We start from the raw sequence: 23,866 nt of genomic DNA on the forward strand, positions 1-23,866 counted from the left end.
TTTGCTGTAAAATTCAGAATAATTCAGAATAAACTCTTCATTCGTGGGTACATACACACATACCTTTGCTCCATGTGGTGTTATTTTTTTGATTCCTTCTTTTTGAACAGAACAAAAGGCATGTTGTCTGTTCCAAACAGCTCTTTATTTAAAAGATCATTAAATAAGATACCAAAACACAACAACAACTGCAGTATATGGGTTATACAACTACTCTAAAGATTTGGTAGTACACAAAAATAACCAAGAGATTTCATTCATGCAAGAACTATTAAGTAAACTATTTCTAAGACCTTCTCTATACCTGCTATAAAATAGGAAATCATTAGTTTTATTTTTTTTGAGGAGGAGGATTGGTTTTTAACCGTAGAGATTATTCATTGGATCAACTAAATTGTTGTTTGCATCCTAATAAAAGGCTTTAAAACATTAGATTCTGGGAACATTTGTCTTTAAATATATACAAACAATATGGTTTTGAAAAAAAATTTTGGAGGAACCACACCATTTATTCCAGACAAAATGATTCCCATGTCATATTGCTCTCTGACAACTTTTTTTAAGAAAATAATGCACAATATAGCACATACTAGTTATTTTTTTTTTTTTTTTTTTTTTTTTTTTTTTTGTGTACACATTTATTTTAGACTTTGAGTTAAATATTTATGGGGGGGGGAAACCTTAAATTCTAAAATACTGGATTACAAAAATCTGTTATGCAGCTTGGATTTTTAAATAATGAATCAGAAAAAGCTGCAATAATGATGTCAAGCTTGTCTTTTAGGATGTTTCCAGTCTATGCCCACGATCAGATTCACTGACGTACAAACTCAGCAGTTTTTCACTCACACACTGTTAACGCTTTGTTAAGCAGCTTAGACACTGCGTCTGCACAGAGGTCCTCAGGCTGCTGGCAGGCATTTGTGAAAGCAATGTGTAGACTATCTGAGAAGCCCCTTACGTACACGTAAGAGAAACACATCCTGCAAAAGATTCCTACCACTGAACTTCAAGAGTAGAATAGAAAATGGTTCCAGCCTAATACTGCACTGTAACTTCTGAGCCAAAACAGACTGGTACTTGACCCACTGGGAGCTCAAACAGACAAATGCTATTCCTTGGTAATTCAAGTGCAGTTATGTATAATCCTCTCCTCTCCTTCTGCATGAGGGGATGCGAGGAGTCTCCTGAGACAACAGCTGTACGCTCTCATCTGCTTGGAAAAGGCAAGTCTTAGTTGGGCAACCAACAGCTCCTGAGGCTTTAGGTTTCTTAATAGCTGACACCCTTCCAACAGTTCCTGGGTGGCTCCCATGCCATTTCCCCATATTGCCACCTCAGAGAAGTCGTTTGGCCAGCCAAAGCCTGCCTGCTAATGAGGTACCACAAAGCTCTTTCTAGTCCACTGTCTGATTATTGGGTCTGTCAGACCCACCCAAGTATCCTGGATCCGGCAGGTTTTGAAATCTGATCATCAACACTGTGCTTTGGTGTGTCTTAATGTGACACCTGTTGGATTCCAGACATTGGAGCAGAATGTCAATTTTCAGTAGCAATGAATAAAACCAAACAAATATGGTTTAGCTCCTCTTGTTGACAAAACTTAAAAATGTGATTCAGATGCTCCCTGGCAGTCCAGTAAATGGAGGGAAATAAAAACCAATTGACATCTATTTATTACTTTATTTAGATGTCAGGGCTAGTTATCTATCTATCTATCTGTTTATGTATTTGCAGGTTTTTGCAGCCTCACTCACAACTTTTGAATGCTTGAATCTGGTAGCAACGAAAACCTCATTCTCCAGGTTCCTCGTGAAGATCAACCTCTCCCTCCGCTTTCTTTGCTTCCCGGACAAGGTACAAGTTCTGACTCTATTGTTATGCCACAGAAGTCAGTACATTTTATTTTGCAGCTTCTCTGCAACTCTTGTTTTATGACTGCCTTCAGTCAGTCCAATATTTTGGATGTGGTGAACGTCAACGATCCATCTGGAACATTGGGGAAATCCAGAAGAACCTGCTTCTCTTTCTGCCCTCCTACACTCAAGTATTATAGCAGTGGCTTGCATCTTCAATTTGATACTGATAACTAATCTTGGGGAAAAAGAGTAAAGATCAAGACCAAATTATCACACCTCCATTGTGTGTTAGTTAAGAGTAGGGTATGAGGCATAGCCACAATCATACCTCGCAAAATTAAATCTCTTTTAATCTGCAAACTCCACATTTCATCCACTCTGTTCACACCACAACCATTAAACTCTTACCTAAAACATAGAACAAAGTTTAGGCTTATAATAGAAAAGACAGAAAACAGCAAATTTTATAATATACCACAAGCAAGACTCGAGAAATCTGAAGACTTATTTTATCACCACATTTAACTTTGAGAACAGTAACTATTTATTTTTAATGTTTCTTTTAAAGAAAAACTAACAAATATATGCTTCAGAGATGATAAAATTATTCCTTTCTCTATGTTTTACTTTTCTTGTATAGGGCATTTCCAAGATTATGGATGATAACTATTAAAAATATATAAAATCAAATTAAATCTCAGTTACATTTAATTCTACCTTAGAAAGAACTGAGAGGTTTCTGCAATTGCTCTGTATGACAATATCCAATATTTTAGGCATATAAGAAATAATTAAGTATAAAGTTTCTGAATAATTGGTATAATTATTCATCTGTGAACGTCGTAAAAACATCAGCAATGGAATATGTAGGAAAAATGTGCTCCTCTGCAGAGACAGACAGCAAATGTCCCAGTAATTGCCTTTATAAAACAAAATTGTCCATATCAAGAGGCAGTTCTTTAAGCCAAGGTAGCAATCTGAGTTAATAGTCTTCAAAAAAACCCATTTTTAAACTTAGGGCAATTACGAGCTGCAGAAAGAAAAAGAAAAGAAAAAAAAAAGCCATCTAAATTTACAAATCTTTACATATTGTGAGGGCCTCTTCTGGCTTGAACTTCATTCAGCACCCATTTCTGCTGCAAATACAGCATTGATTTTGCAGGCAATGCACAGCTAGGGCCAAGGCAGGTACCCTGAGGATCCCACTGAAAGAATGCGCAAAATAGAGACAAATGTGCATAAGCCTGCCTATTTTTTTGCTGCCATCATCCAAAAAGGAGGGCTAAAGAAAGGCTGCAACTCCACAGCAGTGAAGTCATGAGGAGGTCGCAACAGCTAGAAGTGAGCGATTTCAGGAAAATAAGGGTCCCCCAGACATCAAAATATCCCTTAACAGCTCTGTGTATCTGGCTTAATTGTATGGTGTAAGCGGTTTTTATCGTTTTAATGCTGCTATGCTTGCTTTTCACCGATGACCAATAAGCTGAAATGCCAGCATTGGCTTTTATATCTTTAGTGACCGTGTTACAATTATGGATATTGTTTCCTCGCCCAGTTAGGACTGTCTGTCACTCTGGATGACATTTCTCCGACAGCTCCCGGCACACCTCCACCAGAGGCTGGGGGAACAACTCCTGCCGTACTTTTACGCTCTGCCTCCTCCAGTGACACACAGGAGCTGACCCTGTGTGGATTCACAGCCTGCTGAAAGGAAATGGGTTATTTTAAGCCATTTTCAGCCAGTCAGTCTGGCTAATCTGTTAACTCCGCACTGCAAGGAACAAGCACGCAGGCACAGGGTCAGTCCCACTTGAGTGTGGAGCACTACATGAGGGTGGGACAGTTCATCATCATCATTTGAGGTCCTCTGCCATCATCCTGAATATCCAAATCACCTCCAAAATGAAACACGGAAGGGTGCTTTTGTTTTTGAAAATGTTAACACTCTCTATCAGATGACAACGTTACCTTACCCTACTTCTTTTTTTAATTCTTACACTCTTAAACTGAACACAAGAGAAAAATATCATGGCAACCTATTTTTTTTTTTCTTATTCTTCTGTGTTCCCCATGAAATAATGATTTGAAGTTTCTTTTCTTTTTTCCTCATACATTGCTAGCAGTGAATTTTGGGACAAACTCTGTTCTGCTTTGTTATTACCAACAGGTAATTCAGAATTTAAAGTGTTCATAATAGGACTAGGGAGCTTGTAAGTATGTTGGAAAAGAGTGATCTTTCTTAGCCACTTGAGAGTATACTGTGTCTCCAGTCTAATTCTGCGACAGCTTCATAAAAAAATAAAGGGTATGAACCTTATTCAAGCAAAGCCCTTAAGTGCATTACGCATTTAAAACACTGAGACCAAATGTCCTTAAGTGCTTTGCTGTATTCAAGTCATAACGATTATTATAGTAATTAGTGTATGCTGTTATATCTTGTGAGTGAATGCATTTAGTGGCTATTTATTCAAATAAACTGATTAATAACATTTACAGTGAGAAAAGGAAATATAATTAGCTTTAATACAGTGAAAACACATTTTACTGTAAAAAAAAACCATCCCTCCCCATGTAACAAACTTGGTATAACCATTGGTATGGGTATGTTTTTTCCATGCATATCCCTGTGTATGTTTAATAATTGACAGAAAATCTGACCTGTGAGAGGATTTGGAAGTTCTCTGAGTGTTTTTTTCTGGCAGTTTCTTGGAACAGCATTGCTCTGAGGAAATACCTCAAACAGAAAACAGGTAGGTTTTCAAAAGCAGCGTCTGTCCCATTTTTTGCCTCTGGGTCTGAGCATCCAGGCTTCCTGGGTCTTGGACTATCCCTCTATTTTGACTGTTGTTGTGACCCCCAGTTCTCTCAGACTGTTTTCCTCCAGACTGGAACCCAGGATCATTGAGATCCTGAGTCCCATGTACACTTCACAGACACAGAGCCGGAAAATGTGTACATTTCAGGTGGCGCTTGGCTCCTCACGGCTTGAAATCAGTATTTGCCATGCTGGGAGCTTCCCTCTCCGTCAGCTTCCAAGACTGACTCCAACCCCTGAAACTGCCTGTTGTTATTACAAATTTGTAGAGGGAGGGAAAGGAAATGCCTTTTAAGTTTAAAATGTTCTAACTTTAATTCTTCTTTCAAATATTTCTCCCAAGTTACTCATATAACCAGATTAGTATTTTGACTTTAACAGTGACAGCACAGGAGCATGAATAAGCTTTTATTTTTGTCTTTATTTTTTTTTTCCTGAGCATTCATAGATTAGGTAAACACTGTAAATTATTTTACTGATATAATAATCTGTTTTCCTTATTTACTCGGTGATACACAAGACTCTGAAGCACATCTGGGTTTGTTCTCACTAGCGTACTTTGTTAAAGTCTCATTTATGTACTGTTCTCTTAAGTTATGACTCTTCAGTGGCAAGTTAGGAGTCAAGAACTTAAAATTCATTTACAAGCAGGCAATTTAAAATATGAATTTTGAAATTGCCATTTAATAGTTAGCTGATAGTATTTCCTTCCTTCCTTAGACCTAATCCCTAATAAATTAAACTGGCCAACGTATAAAATGTTGTGGCAGTTCTGAAGAGTGTATTATACAAAAATCTGCAAGCATATATTTTTGAGGTGTTGCATTAAGAAATTGTAAGTTTCTCAGTAGGGTTTATGGACAATATCAATTTGCTTGGTGTATGTTGGTGTGCTTTATAAAATAGGAAAATACTACAATATTGTTGGAAATATGTTGAAATCTCAGTTTTGTACAATACATCATGCTTAGAAACTAGATTTATTTGCAAATGTATTGGTCCAATTAATCTCAAGTAGGAAAAAATCACAATCAAGAAACAGCAATTGCAAAAAAGACACAGTTATGTTATCATCTTGATGATTTTCCATAGTATATTTTCACACAAGTATGATTTTAGATTTAAATAAGATAACCATAACGCACAGTTACCTATAAACTAAATATACATTGTTTTCTTCTGCTGCATCAGTAATATGAACTTCTCTTGAGTATGTATGGTCTTCTAGCTTTGTTCACATGTAGCTGCCGTTTCAGAATATAGGGATTTTTTCTTTTCATTATTTCCTTGTCTTGGCTTGAGTTCTCTAGATCAAAAGCATCTTGCTGAAGTAACTGTAGGGTGCAAGAAGAGACACAACGTTATCAGCCTTTTTTGATAATGAAGATTATCAATTCCTAGAAAGTTTTATAAAACTTTATTTTAACATCTGCCACCGAGAAAAATCTTTACCATAATAGTTGCGGATTTAAAAAAAAAAAAGGAAGAAAAACAAAAAAGCCCAAAACTCAGGACACAAAACTAAGATCAGGCTGAAGATGAGCTGAATCCTACAGAGGCAATATTTAAATTCCATTGAAACAAATTAGATCATTGGTTTTCACTAGAGAGAAAAGCTGGTATATATGTCCTCCTTGGACTGAAACTCAAATTGTCTGAAAACTTCCTAATGATTGTCACTCTGTAATCACTCCTTCAGGCTAAACACCTCCTAAAACACCCACTGCTTGCTGGTTTCAGCTTTTGAGCAATATTTTTATCTGCAACTTCCTACAGCTAAAAAATCAACATGTGTAATAAACAAATAAGAAATGAAATAAAGCACAAGAAAGCCAAAATTTTGTCAATCAAAATCTCTTATATAACTGTGTTTTGAGTTTTACTTGGAGTTTTTAAAGTATTTTGTTCAGATTTGTTCTTGCTTTATCTGTTAAGATTTCATCCATTCTCTCACCATGTTCTTCCATGGTCAAGTACAGTCCTACTGTCTGGCTGAAAGGCATTAAACTGAAAACATTTTTATACTCACCTCAGTATTTCCCTAAGCAATCAAAGTCTGTTACTCACTTAATTACTTAATAAATGAGTGCTCATCTAAATTCTATTGAAATGAATGGAAAGACTCTCATGGTTTCAACAGCCTTTGGAGTCAATCCTGGAGGAATAAGATCACAAGAACTTCTTTCATTACACAAATTGTTTATTTCAAGCCTTCTTCAATCCTTCTCCCTGTGGCTCTATCCCTTCGTCTTTTCTTGTGTCTTGTAAAACTCTGCACTTCCTAAGCTGAAAGAGGAATATTTTATTTCAATTTCACATGCAATACTGCTAGGAGTGATGATTCCTGACCACCACAAGAGCTGATGCAACTGCAAAGTAAGAAACTGTGATTAAGTCATATGGGCTATTGCACAGAGTCAGTTCTATGGTAGCTCCTTTTCAGCAATAAACGTACTGCTGGACAGAGTCCTCAGAAAATTCTGGCTCTCGAAGATGTTGCAGTCTTTGTATGGACCATCCCAGCTAATATAAAGGACTGAGAATAAGCCTGCAAAGACAGGGCTGTGATTCAGCTAACAAAAGAGCATCAAGGTTCAGCCAGACTGTCCACGAACCTGTGATAGCTGAAGAAACTGGGTTTACTGGAAAGTGGGTAGTGACACTGAGATATCTTTTTTCACTGTGCAAAGCAGCTTGTAGTGTAATATGTAACAACACAAGTGGATTGTGCCCAGTGTGCCTCTGTGTGATCATTGCACTAAGGGAAATATCACAAATGGACTATAAACAATCACTATTTAAGAGCAGCAAACCTCATACAATCATCATGTCAACTTCCAGGGCCCTCTTTAGGTGTGGGGAAGCAAGAGTTCCCTTGCTACCGGTTTCCTAGCAATGACAAGAAGCCCAGAATACATGGGCATGTGTCCATGCATTTTGAATCCAGTTTTCCATAGGCCCTTGAAAAGGTTTTCAGAAACTCTGCCTATATTTAGTTATGCCTCAATAAATCTGCAGTAACTTCATGTCTGTGAAGCAGATACTAATTTTGTGTTCTGGCATAGAGCTCACTTTCATGTGTTTGGTTCCTTGGAATGGCCACAAAGAGTGGAGAAAGTACGTAGTTAAGAATAGTTCTCATTTATCCATGGGTCATTATAAAAAACAGACACTCAGCTCATCACAGACTATATTAATTCACAACTGTTTCAATAAGAGGCATATTAGAGGTATTAGAGAATATAAAAAAGGGAAGGAAAGCTCAGGCAATGTGACAGGGGTCATATAGATATGGATTTTAAAACATCACTACGAACAGAGCCTGAGAATTTAACAGCATTTGTGACAGTTTATTTTACCTCCCAGTGCTGAAAGGCTCTGCTGTGGCAGACTTTTTGGAGTTGATATACTGTCAGCATTGCTTCCAAGCTGAAGCCATCCAGCGCAGTAGGAAACTGTCTTCCTGAAACCAGATCCTCTTCATCTACTTCTACTGTTTCCCCCACTTGGTTGTTCATGTTGTTGAGAAGATTGCAGACATTTAGCAGGGTCATTTTCCAGTAAGGAAGTTTTGCTCTGTTAATCTGAAAATACAAATACCCACTATTTAACATGTTGCTATTTTTGTTTTGGTTTTTAGTAGTGATGTGTGACATTCAAACGTGTCGGTAGGAACAAGTTTGTGTGTTTGAAGTACTTTTCCTCTGCTCAACTTTTAGACAATAATTAGAGAGTGCTGAAATTAGGACAACTCATTTACTAAACACACCAAGTCTGCTTCCCCACAGCCTTACCCCCCAGGTAGATATACATGATGAAAAACTAAACTGCTACCAAACCAGAATGGCAGCATTTCATAGTCATTCTGCACAGGTGCAAACAAAAACACAGATGGAAATTAATATAATATAAATTCACAGGTGTAAATCAGGACAATGAGTCAAACCCACTGGATAAATTCCCAGTGCTAGAATCCAAGGTGGATGCCTGTGGTTAACTAGACGCTCCTCTCCAGTTCAGAAGAAATACCAGTCATTTCAAAATTCCCTGAGAAAAGGAACGGAGTCCCTGCTTCAGGGCAAGCTGTCTGATGAGGCTGGGTCTGAAGTTATGGAATCTGTAAGCCCCAGGAGTTTTGGATGCTGGAGAGTCATGAGCCTGGGAGATGTGAATTGATCTACAGGCTTAGATGAAGATGGAGCAAAGATGAAACAGAGCTGTGCAATATATTCCTGATTTGGTAACTGGACTGAAAAACTCAGACCAACTGTATTTAGGTGGTCCATAATGAACCTGTTCAGAGATGTTACAGTAAGACAGAAATAGAGAAATTTCACCATGGTTTGTCTCAAATTTTGCTTGCTCCAGTATCTTGCATGATTTAGGAGCTATTTAACTTTTACAACCTTTTAAAATATGTTGAGGAAAATAACCTTTACTTTACTACAGGTAGTATTCTTTCCAAGCAGTTGTGGCAATAGTCTTCTTTCGTTTTGATTGTCAGTAGAAAAAAGTAAGTGAAAAACCTAATTCCTACCTCATTCACTGCTTTTCACATCTTTGCCGCTTTCTTGGTTCTCCCACTATTAATTACTTCTTTCAAATTGTATTCCTTTTAGTGGGGAGTATAGAAATTAGTCTCCTTAAACTAGAACTGGTGACACAGCAATCTCCAATCAAAAGCCAAATAGCAAATTCCTATTTATTACTGGCAAGGGCTTCCTTGCTGTGCACGTTAAGAATACACTTGACCTGTGAACTGAAATATAGTTGCTTCTTTTCCTGGATGTGCAAAGTTAAATATAGTTATTACATTAACACAGACATTGCCTTTCACATACTGACAGCATTAATTAAGAGTGTGGATGCAGTGCCTACTTAGCTGAGCATTAGGTAATCACATAATCTGTTGTTTCTTTAAAGCACCTTCCTAGCAAAGGGACACTGTACGCAAGATTTATGCATGTTCACCACACTTCACTATTTTTTGAGGGAAAGGAAAGAAAATGGAGAGGTGTGAGGAAGAAACAAGAAAAGCTGGCATCACTATTAGCATTAGTTACAAAAAATTCTCTTTTGGCCATAATCATTACTCCAATATACATCTGGTATATGCATCCCTTTCAAAATGAGAATAATTTAGCCCTTTAATAAAACCACCATGTGTTCTCAGATTCCTGACAGGTCTCAAGAAAAAAAAAAAAAAAGGAGAGTATTTTGCTTTGAGGCTAAGAAGAAAACAAATCTTGTATCTTATTCAGAAGCTTGAAATTGGTTCTGCATTGCTTACTTTGAGCTCATCTGTCGTCCCATCTAGGTGCCTTAATTAGTCTGTCGAATTATTTGAAAAGATGTGACAGGTTCAAAACAAAAATTAACTGCTTTGCAGAATGTCTAATTTAATTAACAGAAGTTAAACTAGCAAAAAGAGCAAGTGTCCACTGCAATTTCAAAATCTTCTTTGGTCTCTTTTAAAATATTTCAGAAATATAAAAATACAGAACTTTCCATGACAAATGAGGAGGCTTTGGCAGCACACTTCTTTCTCCTGGGTATATGAAAGAAATGTGAGCTAGCAACTACAGTAGCTAAATTGCAATGAAGAATAAAATCTAGGGGCAATGCTACATGAGCAAGTAAGAGTTCTGAGTTAAAAAAACCTAAAATATTCCACTGAATGGGAACAGAAGAGAAGAGGAAAGGAGACGGAAATTTCTTATGCCTTCTTGCATAATTTATAGAATCTTTTTGATCTAAAGTTACTACTTCATGTTAGCCTGATGCATGTCTATGTTTAAAGGAACTTTCCTCTGTATTATTAGTAAAATACTTAAACTGCAGACTTCATTAGGTGAAATTGGTCTTAGCTGCTACTTATGAAGTTAGGAGAAAAAATTTTTGCAGTCCTGTCTGCAAACATACTTCATTTGTTAAGGGAGTCTAATTCCTATTAATACCACACATATACCACCTCGAAGTATTTTTACTTGGGTACACCTGCTTCTGACTTATACTGCTGCCAGTTTGTAGAATGAGACTATAAAACATTAAGAACTTCAGTCAAGAGTGAAATATGTTTTTTAACTGAACATGGAGCTCTCCAGGTCATGTCCAGTCACTGAAGAGAGCAGTCATGTTACTTCTCTACTCCACTATTACAGCAACCATTACAATCAGACAGCTTTGTTTTATAGGTTATGGGAAATCTCTGAGGCAGTTATCCTAAAGGACTGTGTGAAAATACAGTTTAAGATGACCATAACCTAAATGTTCAGGTACATTTCCAGTGTGTGATATACTTTCCACAGAGGTCTAAGCAATACCAACAACAGTTGATCAAGACATGTTTTGGAAAACACCTACACAAGAGATCAAGGAACCCGCACCTGCCAAGATGGAACTAATTTTTTTTAAGATTAACTTGAAAAATATCTGGGAGTGATCTGAAGGAACAAAAGACACTACAGTATGAGCTAGAATTTAAAAGTTATTAATGCTGAAGTGAGTATGATGTATGCATTTCCATTGTTGAACTTGCTTCTGAAGTAAGACTCAGATACATGGTTTTGGACACCTCATATATCTTGAAAGAGAATTTTAAAACATCTGTGAAACTGAAAGGAGCTTGAGCATATTTCATTCTTTGACAACAGGCTTGTCCTATGAAAGATTAAAGAGAATCCCAAGTTTGTAACTTACATGGTATCTTTTTCTTTCCATTTCTGGTTGAATGATACCCCTGATAGTTTGTTTAAGATAACTTCTTCCATTATAATGCATACCTCCTGAATGCTATTTTTTTTTTGTTTTAGAAAAAGAAAGTTCAATTCTCTGCTTTTTATATTCTTGTCTTTATCTAGTGAAAGCAGTGAAAAACAAATTCAGAACCAAGTAAAACCTGAGGTAATGTAGCATCTCTACGGTTCCTTTTCTGAACAGTAGTTGAATTTTGTTCAGAATGTAACCGCAGAAATAATAAAAATACTCTCAGTCTTTAAGCAGATGTGGTATTGAGTACTGTTACAGCAGAAGTTCTTCCATGGTATAGACTAATGCCTGTAAATGTAATGAACTTTTATGTGATGACTGAGTCGGGAAGTCAGTAACTCCCAGGCAGTTGGAACCTTGTCTGCCTCTGACAAGGAGGCTGAACTCTCTGGGCACATACAGTCAGCAATAGGCATCCCAAAACAGTAGGAAGCTCAGAGGGTCCAAGACTTCGGAAAATTAACGTGAGTGGGGATCCCAAAGGTGGAGTATATGCTAGTGATGATATATTCTTCAAGGAAACCCTTTTTTTTTCTTTTTCTTTAACTAACGTCATCTCAAATCTTGTTTGAGTTCAGGACATTCTTCATGCAAGTGGTGGTTTCAGGCAAGCATTTAGGAAGCTGGGAATAGAGCTATCTATTTGATACAAAAGAGACACAGCAGATAACTGTCTGTGTATTTGTGACACTTCAGGTTGTGTTGTCTTACCAGATCTTCCAAATGGCTCTTTGGATTTTATCTTAGAGGAAAGACAAATAAAGCATTTTAGGGACTCGTGTGATCCCTGTATCTTCTTTGAGATGTAACAGCAGGGAAGGGGATAAACTGTATAAAATGTTGAAGACAGCTTATAATAAGCATGGACGTACTTCTTTAAAGATGGAGAGTGATTCAGCATATAGATGACTTTAAAGAGCAGTCTGAAAAGGGCCAGTAGGCGCTGGACAGAATGTTGCAAAAGGTGTGTGCTTAAATCCTAGCTGTAGTCTTGATACTCTATTTCATAAGTGCCTACTTAGGAAGATTTTTTCTGTCAAATACTAGAACCACAAGTGATAATCCACTTTGCTGCGTTTTTAGATATGAGCTTTCCCTTGCTGCTTATTACCAAGTCAGTGTCAAAGACGGTTAATGCAATTTAACAGTAATTGCCTTCAACTGGAACCAGACCTCAGGCACAATACAAGACAGTTATTACACGTATCATCCTCAAATTTGTCTCTGACACCAGAACCATACTTTTGTTCTAATGAGGGTTAAAAGCTAGCGGAGGACAACAGAATTTGTCATTTCAGTAATGAATTTTAGATGGCAATTTAAGGCAGTATAATGTAGAAATAAAGCAAAGTCTCCACCATGCATCTACTGCTTCTGTCAACTTCAGGTGTCACTTGACTCATGGTATATACCATGAGGAAAATTGAATAGCAAGCTACATGATGTAAAACAACATATAAGAGTATTACGGCAAACATCATTACCTATCAACTGGTGCACTCTATTTGTGCATTTTTAGTTACCTGAGACTGTGCTCTGTGCTGAGAGGGAGGAAAAGATGGAAGTGGCAGTTAGGTTCACAGTTCCACTAAAGTCAGTAGCAGAAATACCAATAGCTGCAGGGTTTCCTCCCAGGGCATAATATGCTTTGTCACACACAGAATGAACTATTTTTGTCAGCCTCCTACATTTAAATTCATCTCAGGAAAAGAATATCTATTAAATCTTTCTGTACCTTAGAAAAGCGAGTGGCAAACAGGTTTATTCCACATCTGAGGTTAATTACCATGCCAGTAAAGAACATGGGAACCTACGAACTGCCAGACCAGATCAAAACAATGTATTTTCTGGCTTCATTTCTTATTCTAGTCTATTCAAAGGATCCTGTGAAATAGCTCACATATAAGCAAATGCAGTAAATACGGAAGTCTTCCAGGCTGGTTTTGTCCTTAACCTTCAACTAGTCAATGGCTTATGAAATTCTTTTTTTGGGGAAATTTTTCACTCGTCATTTTAATTTTAATTGAATTTCAGCACCACTTGAACTTCATTAGAACAAAGAATTAAAACATTCAACCTTAAGCCCATGGCATTTGTTTCAGAGTTTGTTCTTTAGTATGTTGCTGAAGAAACATTAGACATATATATTTCTTAGATCATTCATGGTAAATAACAGTGTTGAGAAAGTGTTTTTCTATCAGCCTGTTCAATACATATGTGCAACACTTGCTGCTTCACCTTGCCAGTATGAGATTGGAACTGAAATTTTGTCTATTTTTATTAAATAACATGTACATTGCTCACAGTCTGGCAACTTGTCAAGGAAGTGTCATTTATCAGATTAATATTTTCACAGTCATGTCCCCATGTTCCTGTACTAACACTATGATTGAATTCCTAAACCAAAATCAGCATATGTATTAACAGTTTTTGCTTTATGACCGTCTTAGTTCTATATGCATATAGGAAAAGTTCTGCATAATAAGAGCACTTACGGATTTGACTCAAGGTTAATTTAGCTTTCATCAGGCATAATCCTATTGGAAACACATTTCCTCATATAAATTTACATCTCTGCACATAACACAGTTTTGACAGTTTAATGAAAGTACCAGTGTTACGAGCAAGGAGCACTTTTAGTGTGTCACATCAACACCTTTAAATTTCCTTTGAACTGGAGAAAATCTTGCACCAAAGTAATGTCTAGCACTGAACTTTTCGGTCTAGACCGTAGGTTATTACTTTGTGCAAAGACTTCTGGGTTTGTAATGAGAATTCATTTGCTCCCTACCCATCAACTAAAAGAGGAAAAATAATTACCTTTGATGTGTACATATTGGTCAATAAATCTGCTTCTAACGCTTTCATTTCCTCTTCTGAATCTGGGAATAAACCAGAAACATATGCTTATTGTTTCATCATAAATCATGGACATTTCAATTCAGCATACAGAATTTAGATATATCAATGAATTCTGAAAAACAAACAAACATGAAAACAAGCAACTTATCTAAGAACACAGCAAAGTGATCTAGAGAGACTGTGAGGAGTCTTCAGGTAACAGCAACATTATATTAAAATGGATACTCACTACCTTTTTAAAGCATGATCAAGCTTATTGAAGTGAATGAAACGATTCATTAATCTCAGTTCACTGGTAGGCAGGCCCACTAATCTGCAGCCCTTTCAGTAAACAACACTGCTGCAAGATTCTTCATTCAAAATCAGTATGATTTTTATAGTCATTATTTGTCACCTCTGCTTACTTTGGAAGAAGATTTTGGATATTTATTTTCAAACAATATTTATTTAAGTAGCAGCTAAGTATTTAGGTGAATGGCAGTTATGATTACTTGACAAGATTTAGTCTTGATTATTCTTGGTTAAATTACGAGTATTTTTACTGATATGAGGGAATTGAGCTTGACCAGTTTGTGATACAAGCTCTTGACAATACATATACCAAAAGAAAGTATTCTGACTGAAAGTCTTAGGATTTTCTTTACTAATTTAATTGACCTTTGATAGCTCAGCAGACTTGCAAGACCTGTGATTTGGTGAATAGGGTAAAAATTGCTGCAGAAAGGGAAAACACCCACAAACTTTTCTGCTGCACAGAATGACAAGGAAAATCTGATGTCTTGAAAATGTAGCAGCAATCACAGCTCAAAGATGAGATGTATACAGAAATCAGTTAAGTCTTCAGGTGAAATAAAGTTCCACATGGCTTTTAGCTTTCCTGGAATACCAGCAGTCGAGAGCCAAACAATATGGTTACTTATATTTAAAACCAAACTAAACAAAAATCTACACCATATTCATATAAGTGATATCTTACTTCGATTAAAATAATCAATGCTGTTGGCATGTAACACCCTACCACAGAATCTGTGGATAGATTCTGCCTATGCCTTCACTTCAGGTATCATCACCAGGTTGTGTCACTACCATTCACAGAACACGAGACTGTAAGGGATCTTTTATACAAATATGTGCTAATCAGTCACAGATTTCTGTTAGCACAGGAAACAACCATTATAATGCTCTTAAAAATCAATCATGTTCAATCTTAGTAACACGATCTCACCACCACCACCGCTATGTTTCTTCTCTGGGGCATTCTTCCAAACTATCAATGGTTAGTCACCGTCTTCTAATTTCAAGCCTAATTTATTTCTAATTACAAATTTATTAATGGTTTGTATATAACTTCCTTCATTATAAATTATACCTTTCTATTTGTAATATTTACCCAACTCATGTATTTTTTGAGAGCAATCACAGCCCTTCCCAGCTTAGATTTTTAGGGTGTGCTTTCAGAGTGATTAGCAAACAAATGCAAGATCACTGTGTGTTTTGGACACAAACCATTCCCCTGGAAATCCCATAAATACTTCATTGAAAGGCTATGCCCAGAGCTATTAGACTCTCATCTATTCTCCTCTCTTGTAATAGCCTTGTATTCCCCAGCTCATCAGAGCGGCCCTCCTCTGTGCCTGATGTGATCTCAAGGCAGCACAGCATAGTACAGTTTGGATCAGAAGCCTCAGTACTTAACCACCTTAATGCTTACCATTACCTACAGGAAGTAGCTCTCTTACACATTTTTTGATTTTGTTTGTCTTTCATGGCTGAAAAACTTTAGTATCTCATTAAAAAAAATTAGGTCAGATAAGATGACCAAGTGTTTTATCTCCTCAGATGTTTCCAACAGCTGTGCTTCTGTTAAAAGGAGCTTTTAATAGGAACTTCTGTTATTTCCTAAGCTGCTGCATTTTGTACTGTTGCACTGCTGCTCGTTTCTATTATTCAGATCATCAAACACTTCTGGGCGTTATGCCGATCTTCCTCTGTAGTGATGCTCCTGTTCACCTTTGCATTACCAGCACACTACATTCATTCATTCATTCCTACTTTTTGCATTGAAGTTGTTATTGAAAATATTCAATAAGACTGGTTTGTAGATCAGTATTACAGCAAGTCACCAGCAACTAATCTCCAACTTAATGCCTTTCAGCCCTTTCAGCGCTACTGGTTGTCAGTGTTACCTAATCTCTTAACCGTTTTACCATTAGCCAAAGTTCTGCCGGCAGCACAGGATCACCTTAGCTGAATTTCTACTAATGATAGCAGCAGCTCCTGTGAATGGGTGAGATGCATGACACCATCATGATTTGTGATGTCCTGGGTCGTACCAGCTGAGGACAATGAAAGTTGTGGTATCTGGTTAGCACCTGGTTTTTAGATTCTATAGAGGATGGAAGATAGCTTCCACACCATCAAGGCTGGAAGATAGCTGCAGATGTTGAAGGTAAGCAGGTATTGAGGTATTATTATTTCTCACTTTGATTGAGAAACTAAGTCTGGAGGATATTATTTAGGAGGCTGGTCAAGATTCCTTGAGTGAAGAATAAAGCAAGGCTTGGAGGAGGAGAAGGGAGCATGTCCAGGTAATTCAGGAATGAAAGAGACAGGTGAGGAATAAAAGCATAAAAGAGCAGACTCTCAGCAAGCAGTGTATAAAAAGTCTGGTTACACATTATTGTTCAAATCAGAGGGAAATTCACACAGTTTGATGTCCTCTTGATTCACTTCTTATTGACAAGAAATATAGCTTATATTCAGATATTCACATTCTACAGGAACAGTTACAATCTACAGGTACACACTTTCCCCTGAGGGCAAACATTTTCAAAAGAAAATTAAAATGAATGATTGTTTTCTTTATGACATTAACTGTCCATAGTAGTTAAAACTGATTTGGCCCCTCCACACAAGCTTCTCCATGGCATTTCTCATTGAAATATAATTTCAAATTTTCAAGGAAATAAACCATCATGTCAGTTAACACATACAATTTTGTTTCTGTTTGTTTTTTTTTTATAAGCCTATTTTAATTTCCACTGAAGTTTTTTACTTTAATGGGCTTTCATTCAGGCTCTACAAACAGTTGAATTTGAAACTGCCTCACTGAAAATACTAGCCAAGTAATTGTTTAAAAAGCTTCAAATATACAGGGAGAAAATAAGAAATATTAAGCCTTGTCACTAAGATCACCAGTTCTCTATAATATACAGAATGCCTATGTTTAAACTGTGATAAATTGCAGGTATTACGTGTTTTACATTTTTCTTCTGCAGGGGAATACAAATTGGAAACTTTCATCTAAAGTGAGAATTAGGAATTCTGAGTCCTGCTGAATACTGAAGGTGAATAAATGAAGCTACTTGTAGATTTACTCTGTAAATTTTGTGGCGTTAAAAATTCAAGGAATTTGCAAGTTAGTTAAGATTGGATTTTGAAGCCCTTCTGCTTCATGTCTGTGTGCGTACACCTGTCTCATTGCCACCATACCTATTTTTGGTCATAAACTTAGGGCATAAATGACACTCACTTAGCTGTGTCATTTTGCAAAGGAGCAGGCAATGCATTTTAATGTATGGTCCACTTGGAGCAGAAATGCGCTTACATTAACCTTCCTATTGTGTGACCTACACCTGATTCAGCATTTTTTTGTCATAATTTCAGATCAGATGCTAGCATTTTTTTCCCCCGAATACAAAAATTACACTTCTGTCACTAAAAAGTGACTAAAGCGCATTTATATCCGTGTTGATTTGGATCACGGCAGCCACGCACGCGAGTTGCAGAAACTACAATTTCCATGACGGTTTGGAAATACCTGGTATGCAATCAATCACCAACGCGGCAGCGTAATCAGGCAGACGGTCTGCACTGATTCATCTTTGCAATGCCTAGTCTCCGCTAACCGCCATGGCAGGATGCTGCCCGGAGGAGCGGTTTCTCTGAAGGCAGAAAGTTACGGGACTCCTACAAAACCCGACGCCGGCCGCAGCCCCGTTCACCCGGGCCAGCTCCTCGGCGCACCGCCGCCTGGAGCCGCGGTGGCCCGAAACGACTTCACCTCCTTTCCGGGGATCCGGGCGTCCGGGGACTTCCGCGGCGGGCGGCGAGCGCTCAGCCCGCCCGGGGGGGGGGGACGGGACTTACCTGAGCAGAGGCTGCAGGAGGCTAAAGCCAGCAGCACCACGCACACCAGCTGGGCTCTCATCCTTGCCGCGCCGCCCTCTAGAAAGTAAAGTCCATAAATCCTGGGGAGAGACGGAGAGACAGACAGACACACAGACACAGAGACCCCGCGCCCCCTCACCACGCGCGCTGGCACCAAGACGGGGGACCTGGACCCTTCCCCAACTATATAAGCCGCGGGGTGATGTCACGGCGGTGCCGCCATCGCCTCCTGATGAAGTTCCCTCCCTCACCACCCCCCCCCCCGGGTGCGGGTGCCCCCTCCCCGCCCGCCAGCGCTGACGCCACTCGCCGCCTGACGCACGCGGAGCCCCGCGGGGCGCGCGGCGGTGGGGCGGGGCCGGGCGTTTCCCCCCAGGGAGCTGTCCCCATAAATAATTCTTTATTAATAGTAGTATTTAAAAAAATAATAATAGAAAAAAAAAAAAAAAGTTAGCGGAGTTGCTCGGCCCCCTGGGTTTGGGGCGGGAAACGGCCGCGGGTCGGCCGCGGCACTGCGCGGAACGCCGTCTTCTGTTTTACCTTGTCCTACCTGCAGCCTGGGGAAAAAAACGGGGAGAGAACAGCATACGGGTCACGGGTGTCATACCGGGCAGGGACACGGGTGTTAAACCGGGGATGGGAGGGGGGGGACATCGGGCATGGGTAGCAGAAGGAAAAAAAAAAAAAAAGTCGCCTGTGGGAGAGAGAGAGAGCTGGAGGAAGATAACGGGAAAGTCACTCGATACAGGTTTTTCACAGATGCGCAAAAAATTGTGACACCCGCCCCGGCGAGACTCCCCGTTACTCGCGAGGAGCGCTTGCCCTACGCCGGCGGCTCTGGTTTCCCTTCACGTGTACTTTTCCCGGTTGAATTTTACAACAGGTAGCTTTCCTCAAGGACCAGCAAAGACCGGGCTCCGCGAACAGCATCCAGAGCTCCAGAGCCAGTAAAAGCCGACGGGCACCCGAGGAAATGCCCCAAAAGCGGAGGGCAGGGCAGGGTAATCTTCAACGTGGGAGTATGTACGTGTGTGTAAAGCTGAGGACTCGCATCAGCCTCCACCGCGCTCCTGCTTTTACTGTGCTTTTTTCCCCTCAGATACAGACAAATGCTCCATCTGTTGAACGCAGATACTACAATGCGGAACATTCTGAGCTCTGTGAATACACTGAAGGACGGATACACATGCCACCCATAGCAGGAAGGCACTCTGCGAATGGGAGATGCTGCCAGCGTGGAGGTTTTCTTCACTGCAGAAAAGTTTCCTTTAAAATGCAAAGAGCAGTGGCGGGTGCTCCTTCCCACCCGCCCCCCCTGTGCCTTTCTGTGAGACTGAATAGATGCCGCAGATGAGAAAACAGGCAGAATTTTCAAAATCCTGCCACGAGGAACACCCGGTGAGAAAAGTTTAATTAACTGAATTCCTTCTTCCTTGAATCAACTTTTGCAGCACAACAAAATTGAAATGTGAATGTTGTTTTGGCTTATGGTCAAATAAATATATGCAGAAATAAAGCTGAATGCGTTCTGGTGGTATTATCTGTTTTAAGAACACAGATTTTTGCGTACAGTGGGGAACACATATTTCTGTCCTACTAAGAGAGAATTTAAAAACAAACAAACAAACAAACAAAACCCCCAAAACACCCTTATCACATTGTATGGGCTGTGCTAGTCTGCCAGAAAGTTTCAGCTATCGCTCATCTGCCTTAGCACGGAGGTTAGATGAGATAGCCACTCACACTCCCCTCTAGTCCTATTTTCTATTATTTCCGTGATGTGGAAAGACCAATCTGCAGCTGATTTTGCTCTGTGGGTGTTCTGCAGTTCAGAAAGCTCTATGAATGAGAATCATATTTCATAGATATTTTCCAGTGCCTACTCTCTGTCACAGATTTCTTCAATAGTGTAATTGCCCATATTCTTATGTAACTGGAATTTATAGGAATGAAGTTTTATTTTTTCCTCAGGAAGAGAGTAATTGCCATTTTTCCTGCCATTAAAATCTGTGATCACCTAATTGTTCCTTTTTTTTTTTCTTTTATCCTGAGATACTAATGATTAGTGATTTCAAGAGGATGAATGTATGGTATGTTATGGACCATAATCTTTTTTATCATTGCTCTGGTTTCACCTTTTCCCCACCCACCTCACCCGCCTCCCGGAAAATGACAAGGCAGAAACGTCAGTGTTAAAAATCTTCTTTGCTTTCTTATCATGCTGAATGTTCTTGACATATTATCTTCAAGTCCCCAGGATCAGGCACAACTGAGCTTGGAGAATTATAGATTTTTCTCAGTAGAACTGAACTGTCTTCTGTCTCTCAGATGCTCCTTTACTTACTTTTTCACCCTCTTTCCTACATCTGTAGCTTCTACTGCTCCATTAAGAATTGCATACTAGGAATTTTAACCCTTTCAACAATTAATTCCCTAAATCACCTTGACTTCCTCAAGTTATCTTCATATCACATTTCTTCTAATCAGAAACATGCTCCAGAGAAGCTTTTATAAGAAAAAACCGTCTTTGAAGATCTGTCTCTCTCTTTCTCTCCCTCTGTCTTTTTAAATATTCCTCAGCTAAAGAAAACATTTATAACTATTCATTAGTGGGAGTCAGCTTGGGAAACTCAGTTTATCTTTACTTGCCCTCAACATGTGATTTAAACAGCCTGTCCAGGCCTACAAATCGGCTCTATTCACAACTGTGAGGCATCTGAAAATAATGAAACAATCAGGCAAATGGCAGATTCATGAAAGAACAGATCCATGAACCTCCATTTACTTTGTCACTGGAACATAAAACTACCATCATAACATATGGATGACACCAAACACAAAAGCTGTAATCACCAAACAGACGGAGGAAACCACTCTGTTAATGATCCTGCAGTAGAAGGTACTGGAGACTATAATAAGGAACAGTTGATGTTCCAGTTAGCAGTCTTATGCCTTGGGAACAGAAATAATCAGTGAGAATGAATGGAAGGCAATTCAAGCTGTTCAATCTTGTCATTAAATAAATTAATGTCTGAGAATTTTTTTGTGGATTTTTTTATTTTTTATGTTTTTTAGCCAAACCTTGCAGTAGTTACAGACGTATGGAAACTAGAAGAGGAATCATTCCGGAGGTGGTCAGCAAGACAAAATTTCCTACAGCAAACTGGCTCAAGAGGCTTACTCGCAATCTCAAATTTGAATTTAGTTGTGGTGATTAAGCTGCTTTGCCCCTACAACAGTTTGGCTATCAGCAGTTTAGGTTAGTATGCTGGGCAGAAAACTGGTGACTCTAATTAATTTCTATCATGTCAGCTCAAGGGACGATAAGCTCAAGCAAAGCAGTAGGACAGGCAGGGAAGGGTATTCGAAGCACGTTTAAAGCATAAAGCATAGTCAGACACTGCAGCTGAATTTCCCAGGTATTGTGAGTTCTCAGCATCTCTTTCTCTCAGCTTAAAATAGGTCTAGGGTTTTTATTCTGTTTGGTCATGACAGTGATGCTCAAAAATTGATGGTGTATTCACTTGCTGAAAGTCCTGGAGATCACCTGTGCTGCAGAGGATATCAGAAAAAATTTCAAAAGTAAAAAGGAGATGATGCTTAACACACTGGATCATTCCTAAGCAAGTAAAACATTAAGCATCCTCTAGCCATTCTGTGACTCGATTTTTTAGGTTTGTGAGGTTGTGCACTCTAAGGAAACCTTGAGGAGTCAACTGAATAATATTCAAGAACTTACTGCTGTAAAAAAAACCCAAACCCAAATGCACAGGCAACCACATTATTATCTGAATCAGAAATGTTCCTTAATATGCAGAAAATCTATGCCACATTTTGTAAGGAGCTGCAAATCAGCAGAAACTTCTTGGATGTCTAATGAGCTATTTCTTTATATTTTAAAGTTCCAGAGTCTGAAACTGTGAAAGTGGCATTCTGTGTAGCCTCTACATACATGGCAGAGCTTTTTCTCTTGATGCTTTGACGTTTCAAACAGCAACAACATCTCAGTACCCCAGGGTATCATGATTCTCAAATCACAGAAAATTTTAAAGTATCATCGCAACGGAATGACCTGAAGTAGCATTTTTTCTTTTGAATTTTTTTTTTTCCATTAAAGCACAGCCATCACATTTTGGGGACTTTGAGATTCTCTAACCCTTCTCATGAAAAAACAGACTCTATATTTCCATTACTATAAAGCAAATACAGCATGTATGCATCTACACACCTACAGTTAAAACCACTAAAAATACAAACCTTTTGGTCATATATATATGTAACTGTTTAGGAAAAGTAATTTTGGTTTAAAAAGGCCATAAGAAAACAATATTCCCTTCTAATTTCCACTTCCTTTTTTTCGCTCCTACTAGAATCCTCCTATCTGAGAAAGCAAACAGTGCAGTTAGAAGTGCCACCACAGTGTGTCATGGGAGTTATGCTTTAGGCACCTCCTCCTTACTTTCACCTCTCAGCAATGCATTCCCAGGCCAGACTGCATCTCTCTCATTTCTCTGATTACATGTTTTCCCCAAATACCTAAGTTAATCAATTTTTCATTTCTCTCCAGTGAGCTATGAATATTTTAATTTGTTTCAGGATATAATATATACAATGGACATGGGTGAAAAGCCTGATATAACTTTGCTGAAGATTGCATATTCATGTAATCCACTGTTCATCAGAGTGATCATGCTTTGAAATTCTGTGTTAAACTGATGAAATAGTTACAGGATGCAAAATTATTGTTTTAATAGTGTTGCTGTTGGACTGATCAGATAACAATGATTATCCACAGTTCCTGAAAGAGCAAAATGAAATTCATCTGAATTCAGAGGGGTGACTCTCTTTTTCTCATGATATTCAGTTTTTGTCTGCAATTATTCTTCAGTTTTCCCTGGAACATGATAACTGAAGACATGCAGTATGCACTGTTATATTACACTGGTTTAATTATGTCACATAAGTAGGAATTGGACTCCACACTGTGACATTCTTGACATCATTCTATTTTGTCTTTCCTGCCACCTTCACAAATTTCTTAAATAATCGTGCTGTTTCCTTGTACCCAAGAGACAATTTCACTTTGACTAGTTATTTAGAATCACACAGCCATGAAAAGATTTTGGGTTAAAAACACTGAGGAATATTTCCTCTGTGCACAGTAGAGAGGCAACGTGTTATTATTACTGTAAATCAGTGAGATTATGCTGAGACCTTCACCTTGGCCAGATACAGGTTCTTTGCTAGGAGTCCTTAAGAGGTTTCCTAACAACCAGTAACCTCTTCTTTTTTCTTTTTCTTTTTTTTTTTTTTAATCAAAGTGGGCCTCAAGAGTCATGGACAGTGTGTCTTCCACAGTTGTTCTACTGCGACATAAGAGAAGACTGAGAAT

The 23,866-nt window shown here is 38.5% G+C and overlaps 1 protein-coding gene across 1 annotated transcript; it reads right to left on the bottom strand.

Moving 5' to 3' along the window:
* Positions 1-126: 126 nt before the first annotated feature.
* NTS (neurotensin) lies at positions 127-18,725 on the bottom strand. Its single transcript, XM_030003021.1, has 4 exons — positions 18,454-18,725; positions 14,263-14,324; positions 8,034-8,258; positions 127-6,008 (listed from the first exon to the last, which is right to left on the bottom strand). Exons 1-4 carry the CDS (start codon positions 18,512-18,514, stop codon positions 5,862-5,864), a joined length of 495 nt encoding a protein of 164 aa, XP_029858881.1. The 5' UTR covers positions 18,515-18,725; the 3' UTR covers positions 127-5,861.
* Between the last annotated feature and the right edge of the window lie 5,141 nt (positions 18,726-23,866).

Source organism: Aquila chrysaetos, chromosome 26 (assembly GCF_900496995.4).
Source record: "Aquila chrysaetos chrysaetos chromosome 26, bAquChr1.4, whole genome shotgun sequence".
Taxonomy (NCBI): domain Eukaryota; kingdom Metazoa; phylum Chordata; class Aves; order Accipitriformes; family Accipitridae; genus Aquila; species Aquila chrysaetos.